We start from the raw sequence: 18,265 nt of genomic DNA on the forward strand, positions 1-18,265 counted from the left end.
TAGGCTACTGCTGTTTTTTGTTTTGTTAATGTTAACGACAGGACTGGAGTTGAGAAGCCACTGCCTTAGTATGTGTTACTGCAGTCTGCACCTAATAACTCTGCCTTCAATGCGCTCTCATTGCAAACAGCGTTTAACTCACAACTTCAGATGCCCCCCTCTACACCCTTTGACCCAAATCAATCATTTCACATACATTTGCAGGAAACTTCCGTGAATTTATGGGAACTCATGCTGGGACAAGTGGATTGACAGGTAGTAAATTTAATTCCAATTGCCTTCATCTAAATCCCCCCCTCACACCTCATATTGTAATGGGTTTGAGTCGTCTTTAATTTCTTTTTGGCTCATTCCCTCAGTATCCATGCATGCCACTTGACTTCCTGCATGCACAAAATCACAAGAGTTAACGTGTATGTCTCAATATGACCATAGCGGCGCACCCGCTGAACCAATAATCACAGATACATGTAGCTCTCAGTTTTGCCATCTTTGGTGCTAAAATATTAAAATATTAGTTTTATATTGTTCAAATCTTGGGCCTTGGGTGGTATAATGGGACCGTATGGGAGTGGATTGGTCTACTATTTTGTGCTGTCTGTTGAGTTGATGAGGGAAAAAGGTTTTTCCTTTCTTCCAAAATGAGAAATCCAGCCGTTTTGATTCATTGATTGAGATTTTATTGACATAATACATACATGAACATACATTTCTGTAAAAATGATAAAACACCAAAAAGCTGGAGAGCTTATTTCCTCTCTACTATTTCAGTCTTTAAGACAGTCACCTGCAAATATTTTTTTTGTAATGTGTGACTATTATTTGAATGCTTTGAGTTTTTCCTGAAAATATAAAATGCTATTTAGGAGAGAAACCTTTTGCTTGTATTGGAGGGAGGACTGCTGCTGTTGTCCAGTGAGTGTCCAATGCAAATGTTGTGCTTTCTCTCTGAAGGGTCAGTAACCGATAAACCACCTGGGCCCCCCAGCTCTGGTAGAAAAGGTGAGTTGAGATCTGCTGTAAGTGTGTGTGTGTGTGTGTGTGTGTGTGTGTGTGTGTGTGTGTGTGTGTGTGTGTGTGTGTGTGTGTGTGTGTGTGTGTGTGTGTGTGGGAGACCTTGTGTGGTGCTTACTGTATATAGTAGGGCATTAACAGAATAATCGAATATTCGAATATTCGACTATCAAACCGACTATTCGACTATCAAACCACTATTCGATTATTCTATAAAAAAAAAAAGATTTTTTTTTTGTGGCTTTTCTACAGCAGACACGCAGCTGTGAGCTCTGGTGTGACGTCAACTCGCATTCCTTGAGTCAAGTCATCAATGCCATAAAAAAAAATATATATATATATATAATCAAATCGATTAATCGAATATTCGAATACTTATAGGTCGAATAATTCGAATGCTAAAAATCACTATTTGTGAATGCCCTAGTATATAGTATACAGTACATGTGTAGATGCATTTGCATGTTTGTGTATGTGTTTTACATAATGTAAAGTTCAACATCTCTTTTGACCTGCTTTCGTTACATTTGTGTACAAAGTCCAAATGTGTGCAAAGTTGGAAGATACAAACCCCACTGTTTTTAATGTTTTTAAAGAAAGACAGAAAGAAAGAATTGTGCTCAAAATGTAAAACTAGCCTAACATGTGTCTAAATCTATTAATGTGTAAGGCTACAAATTCATAGACTTTGACCATTTCACAGCAGGTGATTTGTACATGACCTGCCTATTCTGTTTATGGCAGTGTTTGTTGGACACAGACTATTAGACTTTTTATTAGAGTTTACAGTAGGTCCATTTGTAGCCATTGTGCTTTAAGTTAACACACTGGGATGAACATTCTGCATACTGTGTCTCTTGCCAAGCACACATAATATATATTCATTCATTACTGCGTTTTGTCTTTGTCCTATAGCAACATTCTATGTATCAAAGCTGCTATACAAATAAAGTTGATTATATATATATATTTATAATCATATATAACGGTTGCCTTCAAAATAGCTTTGGCAGCTAAATCAATCTTGGGGAAAGTTGCAGGTAAAAAAAAAGTGCTGTGTTTCGTGCTCCAGAGATTCCTCACCTCTGGCAGTGGAGCAAGCTATCCTCTTGACCAGACTACCCCCCCCCCCACACACACACACACACACACTTTCCCCCCTGAAACCCCAAACTAGATATAGATACATTCTTTACACCTCCAAAGGACATAAGGTTTACTACTGTAAACCACCCCTTGTCTTTTCCTAGCCCCTAGGGTGGTGTATACCGGTGGAGCCTTAATGTGCTTGAGTGGTGTGTGTGTTGTGTGTGTTGGGAGGGGAGGGGAGGGGGGGGGGTAGCAGATGCATGTGTGCGCTGGACTGGTCTTTCCCCCTTTGTAGCCAAATGGACCCATTTGGTTACATTTGTACACTCTCTAAATTACAAATGAACATTGAGGATTTTACTGTGTACTTGACAAATAATTATTGTTTTAATCTACTTTCAGCAGCAGCTGATAAGTGCTATTTATGACATCAGACATTTCAATACAGATGTTTACAACACATAAAAAACACTACGTTTTTACTGTAACAGTTAGTGTAATCACATTGGATAATGCAAAGTGTAACAGAAGCATTTAATTGAGTTACTAAACAGTTCTAGTAAACAGAATGAATTCTACATACATATGTGTACATTCAAGTCACGGGAAGTGATACTTAACTATGGAATATAGCTGTGGAAATGTGATGGGGTTTAGTTATTAAAGCTGCTGCCATCACAAGACTCCTCAGTCGTTCGCATTTGGTTGGAATGTTCCGGTGACTACAAGACTGGATACACACAGGTAAGTATTTAAGGCAGCTCAATTCACTGAAAAAGGGAAAGTACCCACACACTGTTTTTGTGTTCCTGAGTATGATTTATTTATTTTATTGGATAATTTCTTACTGTGCACACGTTTTGCTCAAGTCTGGTCTTCGTCAGGTAAAGGTGATCACGTAATCACGTGGATTGTGTACTGGACGTACATACAATCAGCGTTATTCAAAAATATCATGTTTTTAAACAAACAAAAGTCATTATGAAAATCTTATTTATTAACCACAAAAAAACAAAAAGAAGCTGGGCGGGCAATCAAACATCATGTTGTAGTGTAGTAGCAAGACGTCTGAAGACCTTAATTGCAGTACCTAGAGTCCGTGCTGCTCATTACACCCAAATGGAAATGTTGGCTCAAGAAGGATGGTATCAGAGGAAAGGCTATAGGGTCACCAAAATTCAGTAGGCTTCATCGTGAACCTCACTACATTATGAGATATCCTTAGTGCAAAGCTGACATTTTGGCCTAAAGGAAAGGTCATGGGGTTACGCAAATAGTTGGGGCTCATCATCCAGGGAGCATGACTTTAAAAGTTTCATGGCAATCTGCCCAATAGATTTTGAGATTAAGTGGAAGGTTTGACCTAAGACGGTGAACAGATCGGCATAAATTTAAACTACTTCGTCTATGACCAGTTGTCTAATTACAGTATAAGACAATGGCATGTGTGGTCTGTAAATACAGGTGTGTTCACATTTACCCGATGAAGACCAGACTTGGTGAAAACATTGCGCTCCCAGCAAGATATAATCCAATAAAAAATAAATCCTTCTGGGGAACACAAAAGCAGTCGGCAGGTATTTTCTATTTTTCCTTAATTATTTTTTGCTACCCAACACCTGCAAAATTACTATGGATGTGTGTGTTTCTTTGAGACCTTTAGCCCAGCACAAGACTGGAAGATGACCTATTCACTAGACCTGAATTAATTATGACTTGAAATCCTTTAAACTTCTTTCAGCAGAAAAATGGGCAGTTGTTTGACATTTGGGATAATCTAATTGAACCTCTATTTGTGCCAGGTGAGATTAATCTATTCTAGAGACATAGTTGGAGTCACTTCAAATGCTAATTTGAACCAGATCTGCTTTGAAATATTTCGCTTCCCCTTTCCTTATCTACTGGCACCCTAGTCCACCCTAATACAGAATTCATAGGGAATCATTTGTTACAATTTAATGAGCTTTAGTTTAGCGAATGTGAACACGAATAATGCTTTCCCAAAGCTAGAACAATATTATGGGGCGTGCTTTAATGTGGGGAGAAACATCTGTATGTCCACGAATACAGACTGAACTGAAAAACACATAGGAGGAAGAACCGGCAAAATCTTAGCTCTTGAACACTGCTGGTGTACTGTATTTATCCAACAAACAATTGAGATTAATCTTCACCTGTTCTTTAGTAGTGGGGGAGCCTTTCTTTTGTACGTTTTTTGTTGTTTCCTTTGTCAACTGTACCCCCATAGAAAGCTACATGAGAGCGGGTGTACACCTGCAGCGCTCATGCGGGCTACAGTCAAGAGAGATTCTTGATTGGGGGGGGTCTCCTCATTCTTGTGTCTGTGTATGTGTGCACTGCTTCTGAGCATACGCACGTGTGTGTAGGGATGCATGGTGGATGTATCGTATGTGTGATAGCCTTATCGTGCTGGTGTGAGAACGAATGCCTATGAAAGGAGTTAATTTCCTGTGTGCAAGTGAGATATACAGTGGACGTGTATGTGGGAGGTCTGTCTCCATGATTCTGTGATTCAGTCTCTTATTTAGTCTGACTTTATCTCTAGTCTCACTCTTTATTCTCTCTCTCTCTCTCTCTCTCTCTCTCTCTCTCTCTCTCTCTCTCTCTCATTACTCTGCTCTCTTGGCCGGGCCATGTGCAAATCCCAACCATTCAACAGTTCTGGAGAGTAGATTGTATTAACCTCAATAATGGTAGTCTCCTTCCGTTTCTTTCTCACCCTGAACCCAGATGATGGCTCCAAGCCCACGCCCACCATGGAGACCCACGTCCTCCCTGAAGGTGAAGGTAGGTTCTCTCCATTCTTAACCACATGATCACTAGCGTCCCTATATTCTGGGCATGTTATAATAGGCAAACATTCGGCGAAAGTAGCCGGTCAACACGCCCCATTGGGAGATCGGCTTTTTTTCTGCGAAGATATTTGGGGTAGAGGGATGGAGATGGCATACTACAGACCCCTGGGGGACCCCGGTCAACAAAGTATGTTGGGTTTTAAGCGGGTAAAACAACAGTTATCTCATCTCATCAGATGCAGCCTGTGGTCTTTGCAACTTGCAGTCTAGTGTCTTCCTTCTCTCACTCTCAAATCATTCATGCTTCTGTCCTTGGGTTTTGATTGATTGAATTGATTGAATACTTTATTAACAGTTTGCAAAAAGTACAAAGGTACAGTTATACAATAATGCTGAAAGGATAACAAAAAACAAACAAAAAAATCCATTGTGGTCCTATGTATTGAAATAATGGTAATACTTGCTCATAAGGTACCTGTAATTAACGCTTAATTTATGATTACTTAATACATTATTGAAGTGTTAATTAAGCAGTAATTAAGCATTATTTCATCATTGAAATGCATCATTAATTAACATCATTAGTTAATCATTAGTTAAGCAAAGTTACTTAATACATGAACTACAAGGAATTCATGATGAATTCATGATGAATTAACGCTTAAATAATGTATTAGGTAATCATAAATTAAGCATTAATTACGGGTACCTTATGAGCAAGTGTTACCAATTAATCAAGTTCAGGTTCATTAATGCATTAATCTATGAATCTGTTTTCCGCATACATGTATACTTGTATCGCTATTGTTCTGTAGTCCATCTATGCATTTATCATGCATAGATGGAATCATTATTAAAGTAAGCTTTCCATGTATATCATTTAGAACATGGCGCGAGAATAACAATCAACACCAATAATTTTGTATACCTCTTATTTTGTCCATGCAACAAGTATTATTTTAAAACAAGACTCAATGAAGGGGAGGGAGACCGAGGGACAATTTCACTCACACCTGATTATGCTGACCAGCACTGATCAGTGCAATAACCCTGGCAACGCCGGGCAAGCTGACAACGCAGTGTCTACATTTAGATGAATAATAAATATGGGTAATCTTAGTGAAAATCTTTGATTTGTCCTTCTGTACTTGCAGAGATCACTGCTCCCACACTGTGGATCAAACAGTTGGTTTATAAAGAGAACAAGCAGAACAGCTCCAACTCCAGGAGGCCAGGTGAGGGAAACCCATTTACTGCACCCATACACCACTGTACACAAATACATATACTGTACATCACTGTACACCAAATACATATACTGTATCCATGCACGACTGTACACAAATACATATACTGTATCCATAAATCACTGTACACCAAATACATACTGTACACCACTGTACACCAAATATATACTCTACACCAAATACATATACTGTACACCACTTACACCAAATACATATACTGTATCCATAAACCACTGTACACCAAATACATACTGTACACTACTGTACACCAAATATATACTGTACACCAAAAACATATACTGTACACCAAATACATATACTGTATCCATACACCATACACCGTTTTTTCATAAGTGAATGGCCTACATTGTTGTGTAAGAGTGTCGCGTAAAAGTTGTGAAATGCGTGGCTTGTAGATCTGCCATTTTATCTACTTTTGAAAATGTTTTTTCTAAATAATAACTACATTGGATCCACTGGAACACAGGTTTCCATTTCCTGAAAAGTAACAGGTTTTTTACACAACAGTGTTGTTATACTGACCACACTCTTTCCTGATCTTCCTCTTGAATCTTTGGAAATTTAATGTGTGATTATGAAATATTGAGCATATTGGTTCCTGGGAATTACTTACATTTCCTGTAACAGTTACCGGTGTGTATTCACCTCTTTCGCCTCTTACATAGACTCTAAAATATGCTAATGTTATAGACAAAATGCTTTTAGCAAACCAGTCTCGCCCCAGTACACTGTCCGTACATGATCTAATATACCACTACACCACAAGCTCCCATGAATAATTATTCTATTTTAGTTTATTTTCACAATAATAAAACTAAACAAATACAACGATATGATGTACAATGTTAACATAAGTACTATGATGAAGCCAGAGTTTTCTACTGTAAATCCAGATTCCACCAATAATTAATGTTGCACCCCTCAACAGGCAGCTGCTACTACACCACTGTTTTGACGACATTATTGAGGGGGGAAAAGCCTCTTGTGATAACTAAATAAGTTGTATACTTTGAAAACGTCAATATGGCTCCAGTCTAATTCGTTGCAAAGCCTTTTCGTGTTTTCCACCAGGTTCTGGGATGAAATGTAAAACATTTTCAAGGAAAATCCAGGCCATGCTCCGCGCTGCTGGGATTAGGTTTCTCTAGTTTCTTTCCTTTGGTGTAATTTGTTTAGCTTTCTCTGTCTCCATGTTCACTGCCCTCTAGGCATGCCCAGTCCACTGGGCTGCTTTCACGCTCCCTGCACCCAGTCACAGAGTGAGGTTGGTGGGGGGTTTGTGGGTCTGCGTATGTGTGTGTACGGGCGCACAGTAAAATCCTCAGTGTTAAGTTAACTCAGAGACTGTACAAATTTAACCATTTGTACAGTCCACTCTTGGAATTACAAATGGATAAATTGTGTGTGTGTGTGTGTGTGTGTGTGTGTGTGTGTGTGTGTGTGTGTGTGTGTGTGTGTGTGTGTGTGTGTGTGTGTGTGTGTGTGTGTGTGTGTGTGTGTGTGTGTGTGCGTGCGTGCGTGCGTGCGTGCGTGCGTGCGTGCGTGCGTGCGTGCGTGCGTGCGTGCGTGCGTGCGTGCGTGCGTGCGTGTGGATCCATGCGACTAAGTGTGAAACTCAGCATTGGTGTACGCACAGTACCTGTTGGTGAATATTTGAGTATGGATGTACACAAGACATACATCCATTCATGCATGCGTGTGTCTATAGATGCATGCAGGCATGTATTTGTGAGTACTCGCATGCTTGCATGAAGTGAGCATGTATACGTGTAAGTAGTGCTAAATACCATCTCACCTAAACATGGGCTCCAAATCACTTCTACAGTAGTTGCAGGTACCATTTTATTCATTACAGTGATTGATGTTTATTCGATCTGCTCTCTGTCCGGCATCCACGCTACACTTCTGTGCACAGGAGTGTGAAAGGAGTTTGGTTGTAGCATAAGGAGGATATCAGGGAGGCAAGACAGGGAAGTGGTTAACTTTGAGTGATGGTGTTCCAACAGGGGAATTTGAAGTTGGGGGCGGGGGGAGTGAGGAAGGACTGTATTTAATGGACAGATATTCACTGTGACAGCGCTTTGAAACTGCTATGGAAACACCGGCTTCCTGTTTCTGATTAGCATTCGACGTCCTGCGAGGGACGGAGGACATGGCCGACAGAGGGGATTTGTCAACACTTGAGAGGCTTAGAGAGGAGAGTGTGCGTGTGTGTGTCTGTGTGTTCGCGCGCGCGTGTGTGTGTGTGTGTGTGGGTAGTTGGGCGAGTGAGTGTGTGTGGGTGAATATGCATTTGTACAAAGCTGTATTTTTGTTTGTAGGTCTATTTGTGTTTTGGGAACATGTTGCAGTGAGGTTGTTAAATTAAGTGGCACTAGTCATTAGATATAGTTATAGGGGTGAATTAAATTAAAACTGTGAGCTGCTACTACAAGACATCATTAGTCAGAGTACTTTGGAGAAGAATATCTCTTTTTATCTACCCTTTTCTCACTCTGGTTGGAAAACCTGAGAGCTCAAAAACTTTGAAGAGTTGGAGAAGTACAACATTATTAACAAGATTTCTCTCTTCTTTCTTACTCTAATCCTTGTTCTCTGTATCCCTCCCCATCAATGTTCTGCCTATGTCCATTCTCCTTATGTCTTCCCTTCTTTCACTGTCTCTTTCTGCCTGTCTTCCTTGGAAAAGCTGAGTGCTCACCATGAGAAGCCCTCCTGCGTTCTCACATAAAGTGCTCCGTTCATTCATTGGCTCCTTGTATGTATTGAGTGGAAGTGTGTGTTTGCTTGGGCAAGAACAAAAAAAACTACCGCAAAGCCAATTTTTCAAACCAAGGCAGCCATGTCAGGTTTTGACACAATGTTGTTCGAGTACTGCAAAGAGAAGAGAAAAAATAAACATAAACAATACATGCTCTGTCATAGAGAACATTTATAACCTGTAACAGAGAGCAGAACATTTGAACAGCCGTAAACCACCAGCTTCCCTCTTCATGGGCTAATGAAAGCACAGCAATAGGGCTGGGCGATATGAACAAAATCTAATAGCAAAATGTTTGACCAAATACCTCAATATCGATATTGTGAAGATAACACTGTATTGTGATTGTGACACTAATACAAAACATTTTTTTCAAACACATTGTGAAAGATTTGTGCAACCAACTATGGATTTTTACAGATTGGTTGTGTGTTGTCCTTTTATTTTTAGGGTACCTACTCTTTATCATCTGCCTCTTTCTTTTTTATCTAGAATCCCCCGTCTCTCTGTCATAGACACACACACGCACGCGCACGCATGCACACGCTTTCATAGAACTCCCTTATTACTCGATTTTCCACAGTTTTTACAGCACAGAATGCTGCAGAGAGTATTGCCGTGATTAGACCACAGCTGAAAGTGATTGGAGTGTAGCGAAGAAGAGAAAGATTGTGTGTGTGTGTGTGTGTGTGTGCGCGCGCGTGCGCGTGCGTGCGCGTGCGTGCGCACACAGGATTGCTGGACTAGTGTCTCAAAGAAATGGAGAGAGATAGAAAGAGGGAAGGAAGAAGAGAGGTTTGGGTATAGTGAGATAGTGGGATGGATTGAAAGCGTGAGGAGGGAAAGAGAGTGGGATATTGAAAGAGGAAGAGGGCTTTCTCTGATTTCACTGTGGATTGTTGGACTGTCATTTTGCATTCCTCTAATAATCACAGAAGTAGGTCCAGCTCTTGGTTAAAGATCTCACACACACACACACACACACACACACACACACACACACACACACACACACACACACACACACACACACACACACACACAAGCACTTACGAACTCCACCCCAACTCGGTCTTACTTGTACACTTCTTTTAGGGACTGAAACTGATCCGTTTCAAAATGTTCTGCAAATGTTCTGCATTTCCAATGCAGTCCCTATCATTGGAGCAAGTGAATTGGAAAACAAAAATGAAACCTCCCCCATCAATAAACAGTAAATAGAGCAGAAATGAATCTTTGTGAGGCGGCTCAGGACGAGAAGCATGTAGATTAAGTTTCACGTACACACAAGAAACTTGCGGGGGCTTACAGAGCCTGTGTCCAGCCTTTTTCCATTTGAATGTATAAAAAACAAATTTCTTTTGGGAATCGCACTGCCTGGCGCCAGCATACCCCTCTGTATAATAAACAGTGCTAAATAATTTTGATGTGAAGAGACCTTGGCAAGGAGTGGAGCGGCCGCACAGCTCTAAGAACACTTGAGCGTGAGCCCTCTGTGGAAAAGTTCTGGGGGAACGGAGGGGGACACGCTTGGCCTTGTGATGGCAACTTTGCTCAGAAAGCAGGCGTACATCCTCTCTCTCTCACACGCACGCACGCATGCACATGCACATGCACATGCACGCACACACACACACACACGCACACGCACACGCGCACGCACGCACACACACACACACACACACACACACACACACACACACACACACACACACACACACACACACACACACACACACACACACACACACACACACACACACACACACACACACATGCACACACTCGTACTGTAGATGCATACATGCAGACAACTAGACACACATCAGGCCAGGCTAGGTCCCACTTACAGTGGGTCTTGAGATGATAACTTACAGTATTTGTAGGTTTAACGCCCAATGTGGTGCTAGAGATATTACAGTAAGAGACAAAGATTAAAGGGTTAATTAAGGGTTAATTTATACTGGGAAGAGTTTGCCAAAAATACCTGATCTACAAGATCGCACACTTTAGTACTACGGATTATGACTTAGGCTTTACAATGTACAGTAAACCGCTATCTGAGAAGCATGTGTCAACTGTGGCTTGGCTAGTTCTATACATTTCTTGGTAAATGACCACTTTTATCAGTTTACAGCTATGTGGTAAGCACCAGTTTCCCCCCCCAGGGTTTTTCAGTATTTATTTCGTTTGCTGTGGGTGTGGGTTTTGTAAATCCTCTAAATGAAGTTGACTTACAGTGTACTAGCTGCCTTCGTGTCCCATTAGAGGTAATATGGAGACATGTTAAACAGGCTCTGCTGGACCCAGTGGGTGTTCAGACCACCTCATCAAAGCAATCCAAACTAAATGAACCAAATGCACCCGATTTGGTGCCATTTGTATGCTCTCAGAGTTAAATGAACAGTCCGGATTTTAGAGTGTAGTGTGTCCATCCTCCAAATGGCTATATCAGGTACCATACTTGCCTGAATACCCCTTGAGCTCAAACTACAGTACCTGTGTGATACAACTTAGCTCTGCGCTGTGAGGGACCAAAAAAGGATTCTTCTGTTGTTGCACCGTAATGGTTTATAAACACACTTGATTGTAAAATGAGCAGAGGTGGACAAAATACTCCACCACAGAACTCAAAGTAGATACTCCTGGTCCAACATTATTCAACTACAAGTGAAAGTTGCTCTGTCAATTTGTACTTGAGTATGGGAGTATTCAAAAGTACAAATTACAAAGTACATTTTCTTTTTTTTAATATCAATGCTGTATTGAAATTTAGACATTTCCCCCAAAATTCAAAGATTTTCCCCCAGAAAATCAAAAAATATAAATAATAGTGAAAATAGCAGATCTACAAGCTCACAACGTTGTGATATAATGTGTTTTGAGCTTGTAGTGAAAGTCATCCAAAAATACAAATACTCAAGTGTCCAGATATACCACATATACTGTACTAATAGTACTCAAATAAATGTACTTTGTTACTGGAAAATCAGAAAGGGATAAGTGGTTTTTAAAAAAAAGGAGGTAAAAGGCCCTCTTCATCGCCACAGCAACAGGATTCGCTTTCACATGTGGCCATTGTTCTGCTTTGTCCTTGTCGGTGCGTTGAGAGTGAGCGATGAACCAAATGGAGGTGAATGTAAATACAATGAGGTAAAGGAAGGTTTTACATGAGCATCTCTCAAGTGCTGAGCGCCTGCTGTTGAATGATAGTGGATGAGATTGTGGTGGATGAAAACCCAGTTTAAAGACTAATGCGACCTGGAGAGGGACTGGAAAAGGTCCCTGAGGCCAGTCTGGGGTGAGGGGCTTGGTGTAACAGACAGAAGAATATTGTCTAGAAAACGTTTAGAGAAGAAGAAACACAACAACCATTCAAAAGCATTTTTCTGTTTTGTAAAGCAATCATTTAATTTGCTATCTTTCACTCCGTCCCACACAACATATTTCTGAGTCCATCGAAGACGGCCCTTAAACAACTTTTTAATTTGTCATGCATGTGTTCATTGTGTGTCAGTACATTGCATTGATATGTCCGTATTGAGTGTGCTTCTCACGATTTTTAGAGAAGGTTCCCTCTTGTGACCAGGAGAGGCAGAGTGCTTTGGACGAAGCAAGGCAGAATCCCCGTGAGGCAATCTTCATACCAGATTGTGGGCCCGGAGGGCTCTACAAGCCAGTCCAGTGCCACCAGTCGACGGGCTACTGCTGGTGTGTTTTGGTGGACACGGGGCGGCCTATTCCTGGAACCTCCACCAGGTACCATAGGATTACATCATATCTATCTGTCTGTGTAACTGTCTGTCTGTCTGTTTCTCTATATAGACCTATTATTTACTACTTTAGCACCTGGACACCACTTTAGTATGTTAGAATGTGAAAAATTAGACACATTGTTTGTTTCATTGGCTCAGAGAATCCTGTAACTGGAAATGGAACTGTCCAATTGCTCAATTTGATTTTCACTGCAAACTTTGGCTTGAAAGAAACTCTGAACCCATTCACCACAGTGGCCGATCAGCATGAAAAAAAGTTTTATTTCACCCCAACAGCAATTTCTATCCTAGCAATATCTATCAACAACAGCTTGCTATGACATTTCTTTTCAGTACAACTGCTACTGTTTACATTGTTTTCGAGGAATGGCAAAATCTGAATGAGTTTTTGTGGGCACCATGTCAGCATAATGGATATGATGCAATAGCAAAAAGGACAAAAACTGTTAATGATGCCTTCCGTCCCTGTTTTGATATGTTGTCTGAGGTTGTTTAAAGGACTTTTATGATTTGTTTTTAGAATGTGAATATTACAATTGAGAAGATTTACTGCAGAAAAATACAAAGAGATCGGATGTCTAACGGATTGAAAACTTTTGCGGGTCAGTAGATTAGCTATTTTTGGTCTCCGAGGCATCATTATTCTCACTGCAGGGTTTTCAGTTTACAGGATGTGATATACACCTTTAATTGATGAATGAGTTGTATTCATACTGTATGAACATGCTACAGATACAACTGAATACAATTTGTGAATGCTGCTGGGAACGCTATATATATATATATATATATATAGCGTTGGATGGTGGTGGATATATATATATATATATATATATATATATATATATATATATATATATATATATATATATATATATACATATACATACACACACGTTTGTTGTGTTTTTTAAAGTAAAGTTTATTCGAAGAGTAGAGACATGTACACATGACCTGGCATCATGTTGAGGAGAAGCGGGGAAACCTGTCCTTGAGCAAGTTACTGATTCCCTACCTGCTGCCGATGAGCACATTGGTGCACTGCATTACTGCCTCTGCCATTGGTGTGTGGATAGAATGCATACATTTTAAAGCACTGGGGAAAAAGGTGCTATACCAATGCAGACAATTTACCATTTAATCCTCCTGCACTGAAATAATTACTGTAGCAATAGCACTGTAATGTGGTGTAGGTTGCATGCCTTTTGAGGGTCTCTTGGCACCTCACATTATTTTAGCTATATCTGGAATGACAACAGAAAAACAGTTTGTGGTATATCTGGTGCTTTGAATATCCAGTTCCAGCCAAGTGTTTTATCTTTCATTCTTATTTTTCAACTGCATGCTGTATCCATATTTGACTGATCAAATTTACCAGCATTGGCTTGCTACCTCTTTGAAGTCTTTTGGATTCTTCGCACTTTTCCAGGGCATTTTTTTTATTCTTTCCATCATTCTCTTTGTCCTCTGTGATTTGTCTCTCTCATGCAAGCCTCTCCCCTCTGTCCTTTCTTCGCTCTGTAACAGGTACCAGACCCCAGACTGTGACAGTGCAGCTCGCTCTCGAGTCTCAGACACAGAGGATCCTTTCCAAGGCAGGGATCTGACAGGTCAGATGCCAAGAACTTGGAACCACACATACTCACACATCCTGGCCAAGGATGGAATCCTACTGTGCCTCAAAGACAACCACAAAAGGGCAGCAGGCTGGCCAAGAGATTTAGGATCAATCAAGACCTTATTTTACCATCAAATCTAGATGTGATGGCTGTAATAGTATTTGCTAATAATTTGCAGCATTTGTTTTAACCTGCATGCGGTTCCAGATTTGTAGGGTTTACCAATACAATTAAAAACAGTGACAAATTAATTGCCATTATCAAAAAGTATATTCACTGGAACTAGTTTCACACTCATTTTATTGTCCTTTGTGGCAAACCCTACTCATTTGGCACCAAAGTAGGGCAAAACAAACCATATTGGCAAATACTGTTGACGCAGGTGTTCTCTGACATGCTTCACATACCAGCCAAGACCAACTTTAATGTACTCATGGAAATTATTTTACTCCAAAAAATGCATGCCCTTTCAGTGAACATGATTGTGCTGGATTTCAAGAACAGTGTGTTGTGTCAGTGCACAGCTTGGTATCTGATGTTAATCCATGCGCCCTTTAAGAAGCCACCAAGCCACACTTTGTGGTGTTTGATTCCCTGTGCCGGGAAAGATCAGAGACTCGACTCCAAACCCCAAGGTCATAACCCTTAGCTCTCATACGCCTCTGCCCCTGTTACTGCTCACTTATTTTTTGTTACCCCTGTGTTTCCCCATCATTTAAAAGTTGCATTGTAACTCTTATTTAATTCCCCCATCTGGTGAGTTTACAGAGTCAAGCGTGGCTTCTGACTGCGCAGCAGATGTGTGGTATGTTTTTATGGAAGGTGTGAGTGTTGCAGAGGTGCGGTGGGAAGGCCGCAGAAGGCCACTTGTGGTGTTGGAGACCATGGTGTGTGTGTGTGTGTGTGTGTGTGTGTGTGTGTGTGTGTGTGTGTGTGTGTGTGTGTGTGTGTGTGTGTGTGTGTGTGTGTGTGTGTGTGTGTGTGCGCGTGTGCGTGCGCGCGCGCGTGAGAGGAGGGGGTGGTTTGGGCTGGGAGGAGATATTTTGATGTACTGCAGTGGGATGTTCTGAAAGGCCACAACAAAGTGTGAGATTTCATCACAGTCACATAAAGGCTGAAGGGGTGGGTGGGGGGTGGGGGTGCTTGCGATTGCACGCAAGGCTTTGAAAATTAGGAAATAGTTCAGAGGGCTGTTGGCAGGTCCAGTATGTCCACTACTTACTTAACTGTCCCTGGAACCCCACATAATAAAGCAACTTCTGAGCTTTTCATCTGAGACCAGGTGTGGGATACAAATAATTCTTTCAATTTAGTCAGTGGAAAGATTTTACTTAACATTTCAGATATATTAAAAAAGTAAGTCGTCATTGGGTGTTTTAAGTGAAGTAATTTCATTCCTGAAGGTGTAGGCAGAAACTTCTTGTGTTCTTGCATAAATTAAATTTATTTTACTTCACTTAACCACTTATAGTGACTTATACTCACACTATAATGTATTTTAACAGTGATTATAATGCATTATAATTATTATAATGTATCATAACCATTTTTACAAAATAATTATAATAAAATTATGATCCCGACCAAAAAAAGTCTGTGAGTGACCAGTAATTATGATATAACTGTTATGAGAATTATGATATTTGACCTAATAAGTCATTCTAAAAGGCTGTATAATGTGTTATGATTGCATTATGACTACTTATAGTATAACTGTAATTATACAGTGTTATAAAACAATTACATTGCTTTTATACTTGACCTCATTCTAAATTATAAAATGCTTTATAATGTGTTGTGATTATTATTTCAAAGCATTATGAGTATTCATGAGTTCTTATAACTAATTATACAGTGTTATAAGCAGAATATAATGCATTATTAGTTTTTATTATAAAGAATTATAGACATGGAATGCATTGCAAGTGTTAGACAAAATTGTGAATGTGTTTTGACTCACCTGTCTTTATAATCACTAGGCCGGTGCCTTTTGGGCCTTTTAGAGCCATGCATGTAGGGAACGTAATTCCACTTATACTGCAATGCAGCACAAATGTTACGCGAAGGTTGGCCAATCAGTTAAGCCGATGGGTCGGGTTAGCCAATCAGGGACTTATACTGGCTTAGCGGCACAAACGTGACGTGACGCCAATCCGGGTAGCCGATGTTTTAGGTTGGCCAATCAGGGTAGCCCATGCACACAATCTCATACAACACAAGGCAGACAGATAGTACAGATCAGGGACGCAGAGAGCATTTTGCAACCGAAGGGAAACCCATGCACGCGCACGCAGGTGTTTCGTGCGTGTGTGCGCGTGCAAAGCGAAAATTTGCAAGAACAGTCGTCGCAAGAACCGCCTAAAACACCCTCGCCCCTGGTCTAATCCGGCGGCCTCGGTCCGCGGGAAAAAATGTGGCAGTGTGTTTTAGGACGAGCTTTCCGTTTTCCACCTGTGAAAATCTTCGTCCCAGAAGTGGGGGGGATATCCCCCCCCCCCCCCAATGGAACTGGATACGTTATTGGATATACATTATTATTATTGGGGCATCCTCTGTAATCTTAGCCAGAGTGTTTCAGGTCATACTGTAAGTCAAATCAAACCAAAGAATCTTCCCAATCTTGTCTGAGTGTGCCAGTGGTCCTATGGCCTACACACAGTGCGCCCTTTTTGCCACATAGGGCACCATTCAACATACAGGGGTCGTGCTTCATAACGTCCTAATTTAACACTTGGATAAAGGTGCAGCGAAGCAGTGCATCTCAGAGCTTGTCATGTTGTAGGAATTGCTAATTGGATTCACCTGGCTGGGGCACTGGACCACCTCCCACAGAATGCCCTGAGCCAGCAGAAAGGGAATGAAAAGAACCTTGGACATTGAGGCCACAAAGGCTGAGAGAGAGAGAGAGAGAGAGAGAGAGAGAGAGAGAGAGAGAGAGAGAGAGAGAGAGAGAGAGAGAGAGAGAGAGAGAGAGAGAGAGAGAGAGAGAGAGAGAGAGAGAGAGAGAGAGAGAGAGAGAGAGAGAGAGAGAGAGAGAGAGGATGAAGAAAGAAAATAAGGACCCATTGAGAAGATTAGTTTACTATGCAGCGAGCAGTGTTTGAAGTTACTCTTTTAGAGACACAATTAGCAAGGAAAAATTTGCACTGGTTGAGCATGCTATTAAAACCCATACATCTGGGCAATTAAAGAGAGCTACCCAAGGTGTTCAGCATCATGCCATAAAACTTAACAGGTCTGCACTGCCCAACAAAGCTCTCTTATCACCGTGCACTCCTGTGCCTCTTCTCCCCATGGGCCTCAACTCTGGCCCACTCTCTTTTCCTGAAACCCCCACAAAACACAAGCCTTTCAAACTATGCCTTTCCTGCGGGAAAAAAAAAGTTCCCAAGGCTTTTCTGTAATTGGTTGGTTTATCTCTTTTATTCATTAAAGGCTTTGGCTTTGGCTAAAGTTTGCATTCTAGATTTTACTGTGGAACACCCCTGTTCCTCTTTTACATTTCTCATACTGGTTCATTTGTGCCGTGGCTTTAGAGGCACTTCGCTTAAACTGTGCCGTAACGACTCTAATTGGTTGTGGAAGGTTAATTCTGGTGTTTGTTGTCTTTGATTTGTGCCAGGCTGCCCCGAGGGAAAGAAAGTGGAATTCATTACAAGTTTGTTAGATGCCCTCACCACAGACATGGTACAGGCCATAAATTCACCAGCCCCCTCCGGTGGTGGGAGGTAAGTAATGGCCTGCACCCCACAAGATCAACTTAAAACTATAATGTATTACTCATTAACACTGTAGAGCCTTTCCTTTCTTTGTTGCCTGAGAGTATACATTTATATTACCCCCAGTGGGAATTGAATCCATAAACTCCTCCTGGTAGTGTTAGTGCTCTTCCTATTTAATCTGGAACCTTTCCTGATTAATT

General features: G+C 40.9%; 1 protein-coding gene across 4 annotated transcripts in view; it reads left to right on the forward strand.

Moving 5' to 3' along the window:
- Positions 1-18,265, forward strand: part of smoc1 (SPARC related modular calcium binding 1) — a 60,416-nt gene that overhangs the window by 27,437 nt on the left and 14,714 nt on the right. For 2 of the 4 annotated variants that reach the window (XM_080413323.1, XM_080413324.1), the window contains exons 6-11: positions 955-1,002; positions 4,822-4,911; positions 6,074-6,154; positions 12,515-12,707; positions 14,252-14,334; positions 17,966-18,071. In XM_080413323.1, coding sequence (XP_080269449.1) covers positions 955-1,002; positions 4,822-4,911; positions 6,074-6,154; positions 12,515-12,707; positions 14,252-14,334; positions 17,966-18,071 — 601 coding nt within the window. The remainder of the gene's footprint in view (positions 1-954; positions 1,003-4,821; positions 4,912-6,073; positions 6,155-12,514; positions 12,708-14,251; positions 14,335-17,965; positions 18,072-18,265) is intronic. The other 2 variants (XM_080413325.1, XM_080413326.1) reach the window with 1 other exon arrangement.

Source organism: Gymnoscopelus braueri (genome assembly GCF_963280865.1).
Source record: "Gymnoscopelus braueri genome assembly, chromosome: 19".
NCBI lineage: Eukaryota > Metazoa > Chordata > Actinopteri > Myctophiformes > Myctophidae > Gymnoscopelus > Gymnoscopelus braueri.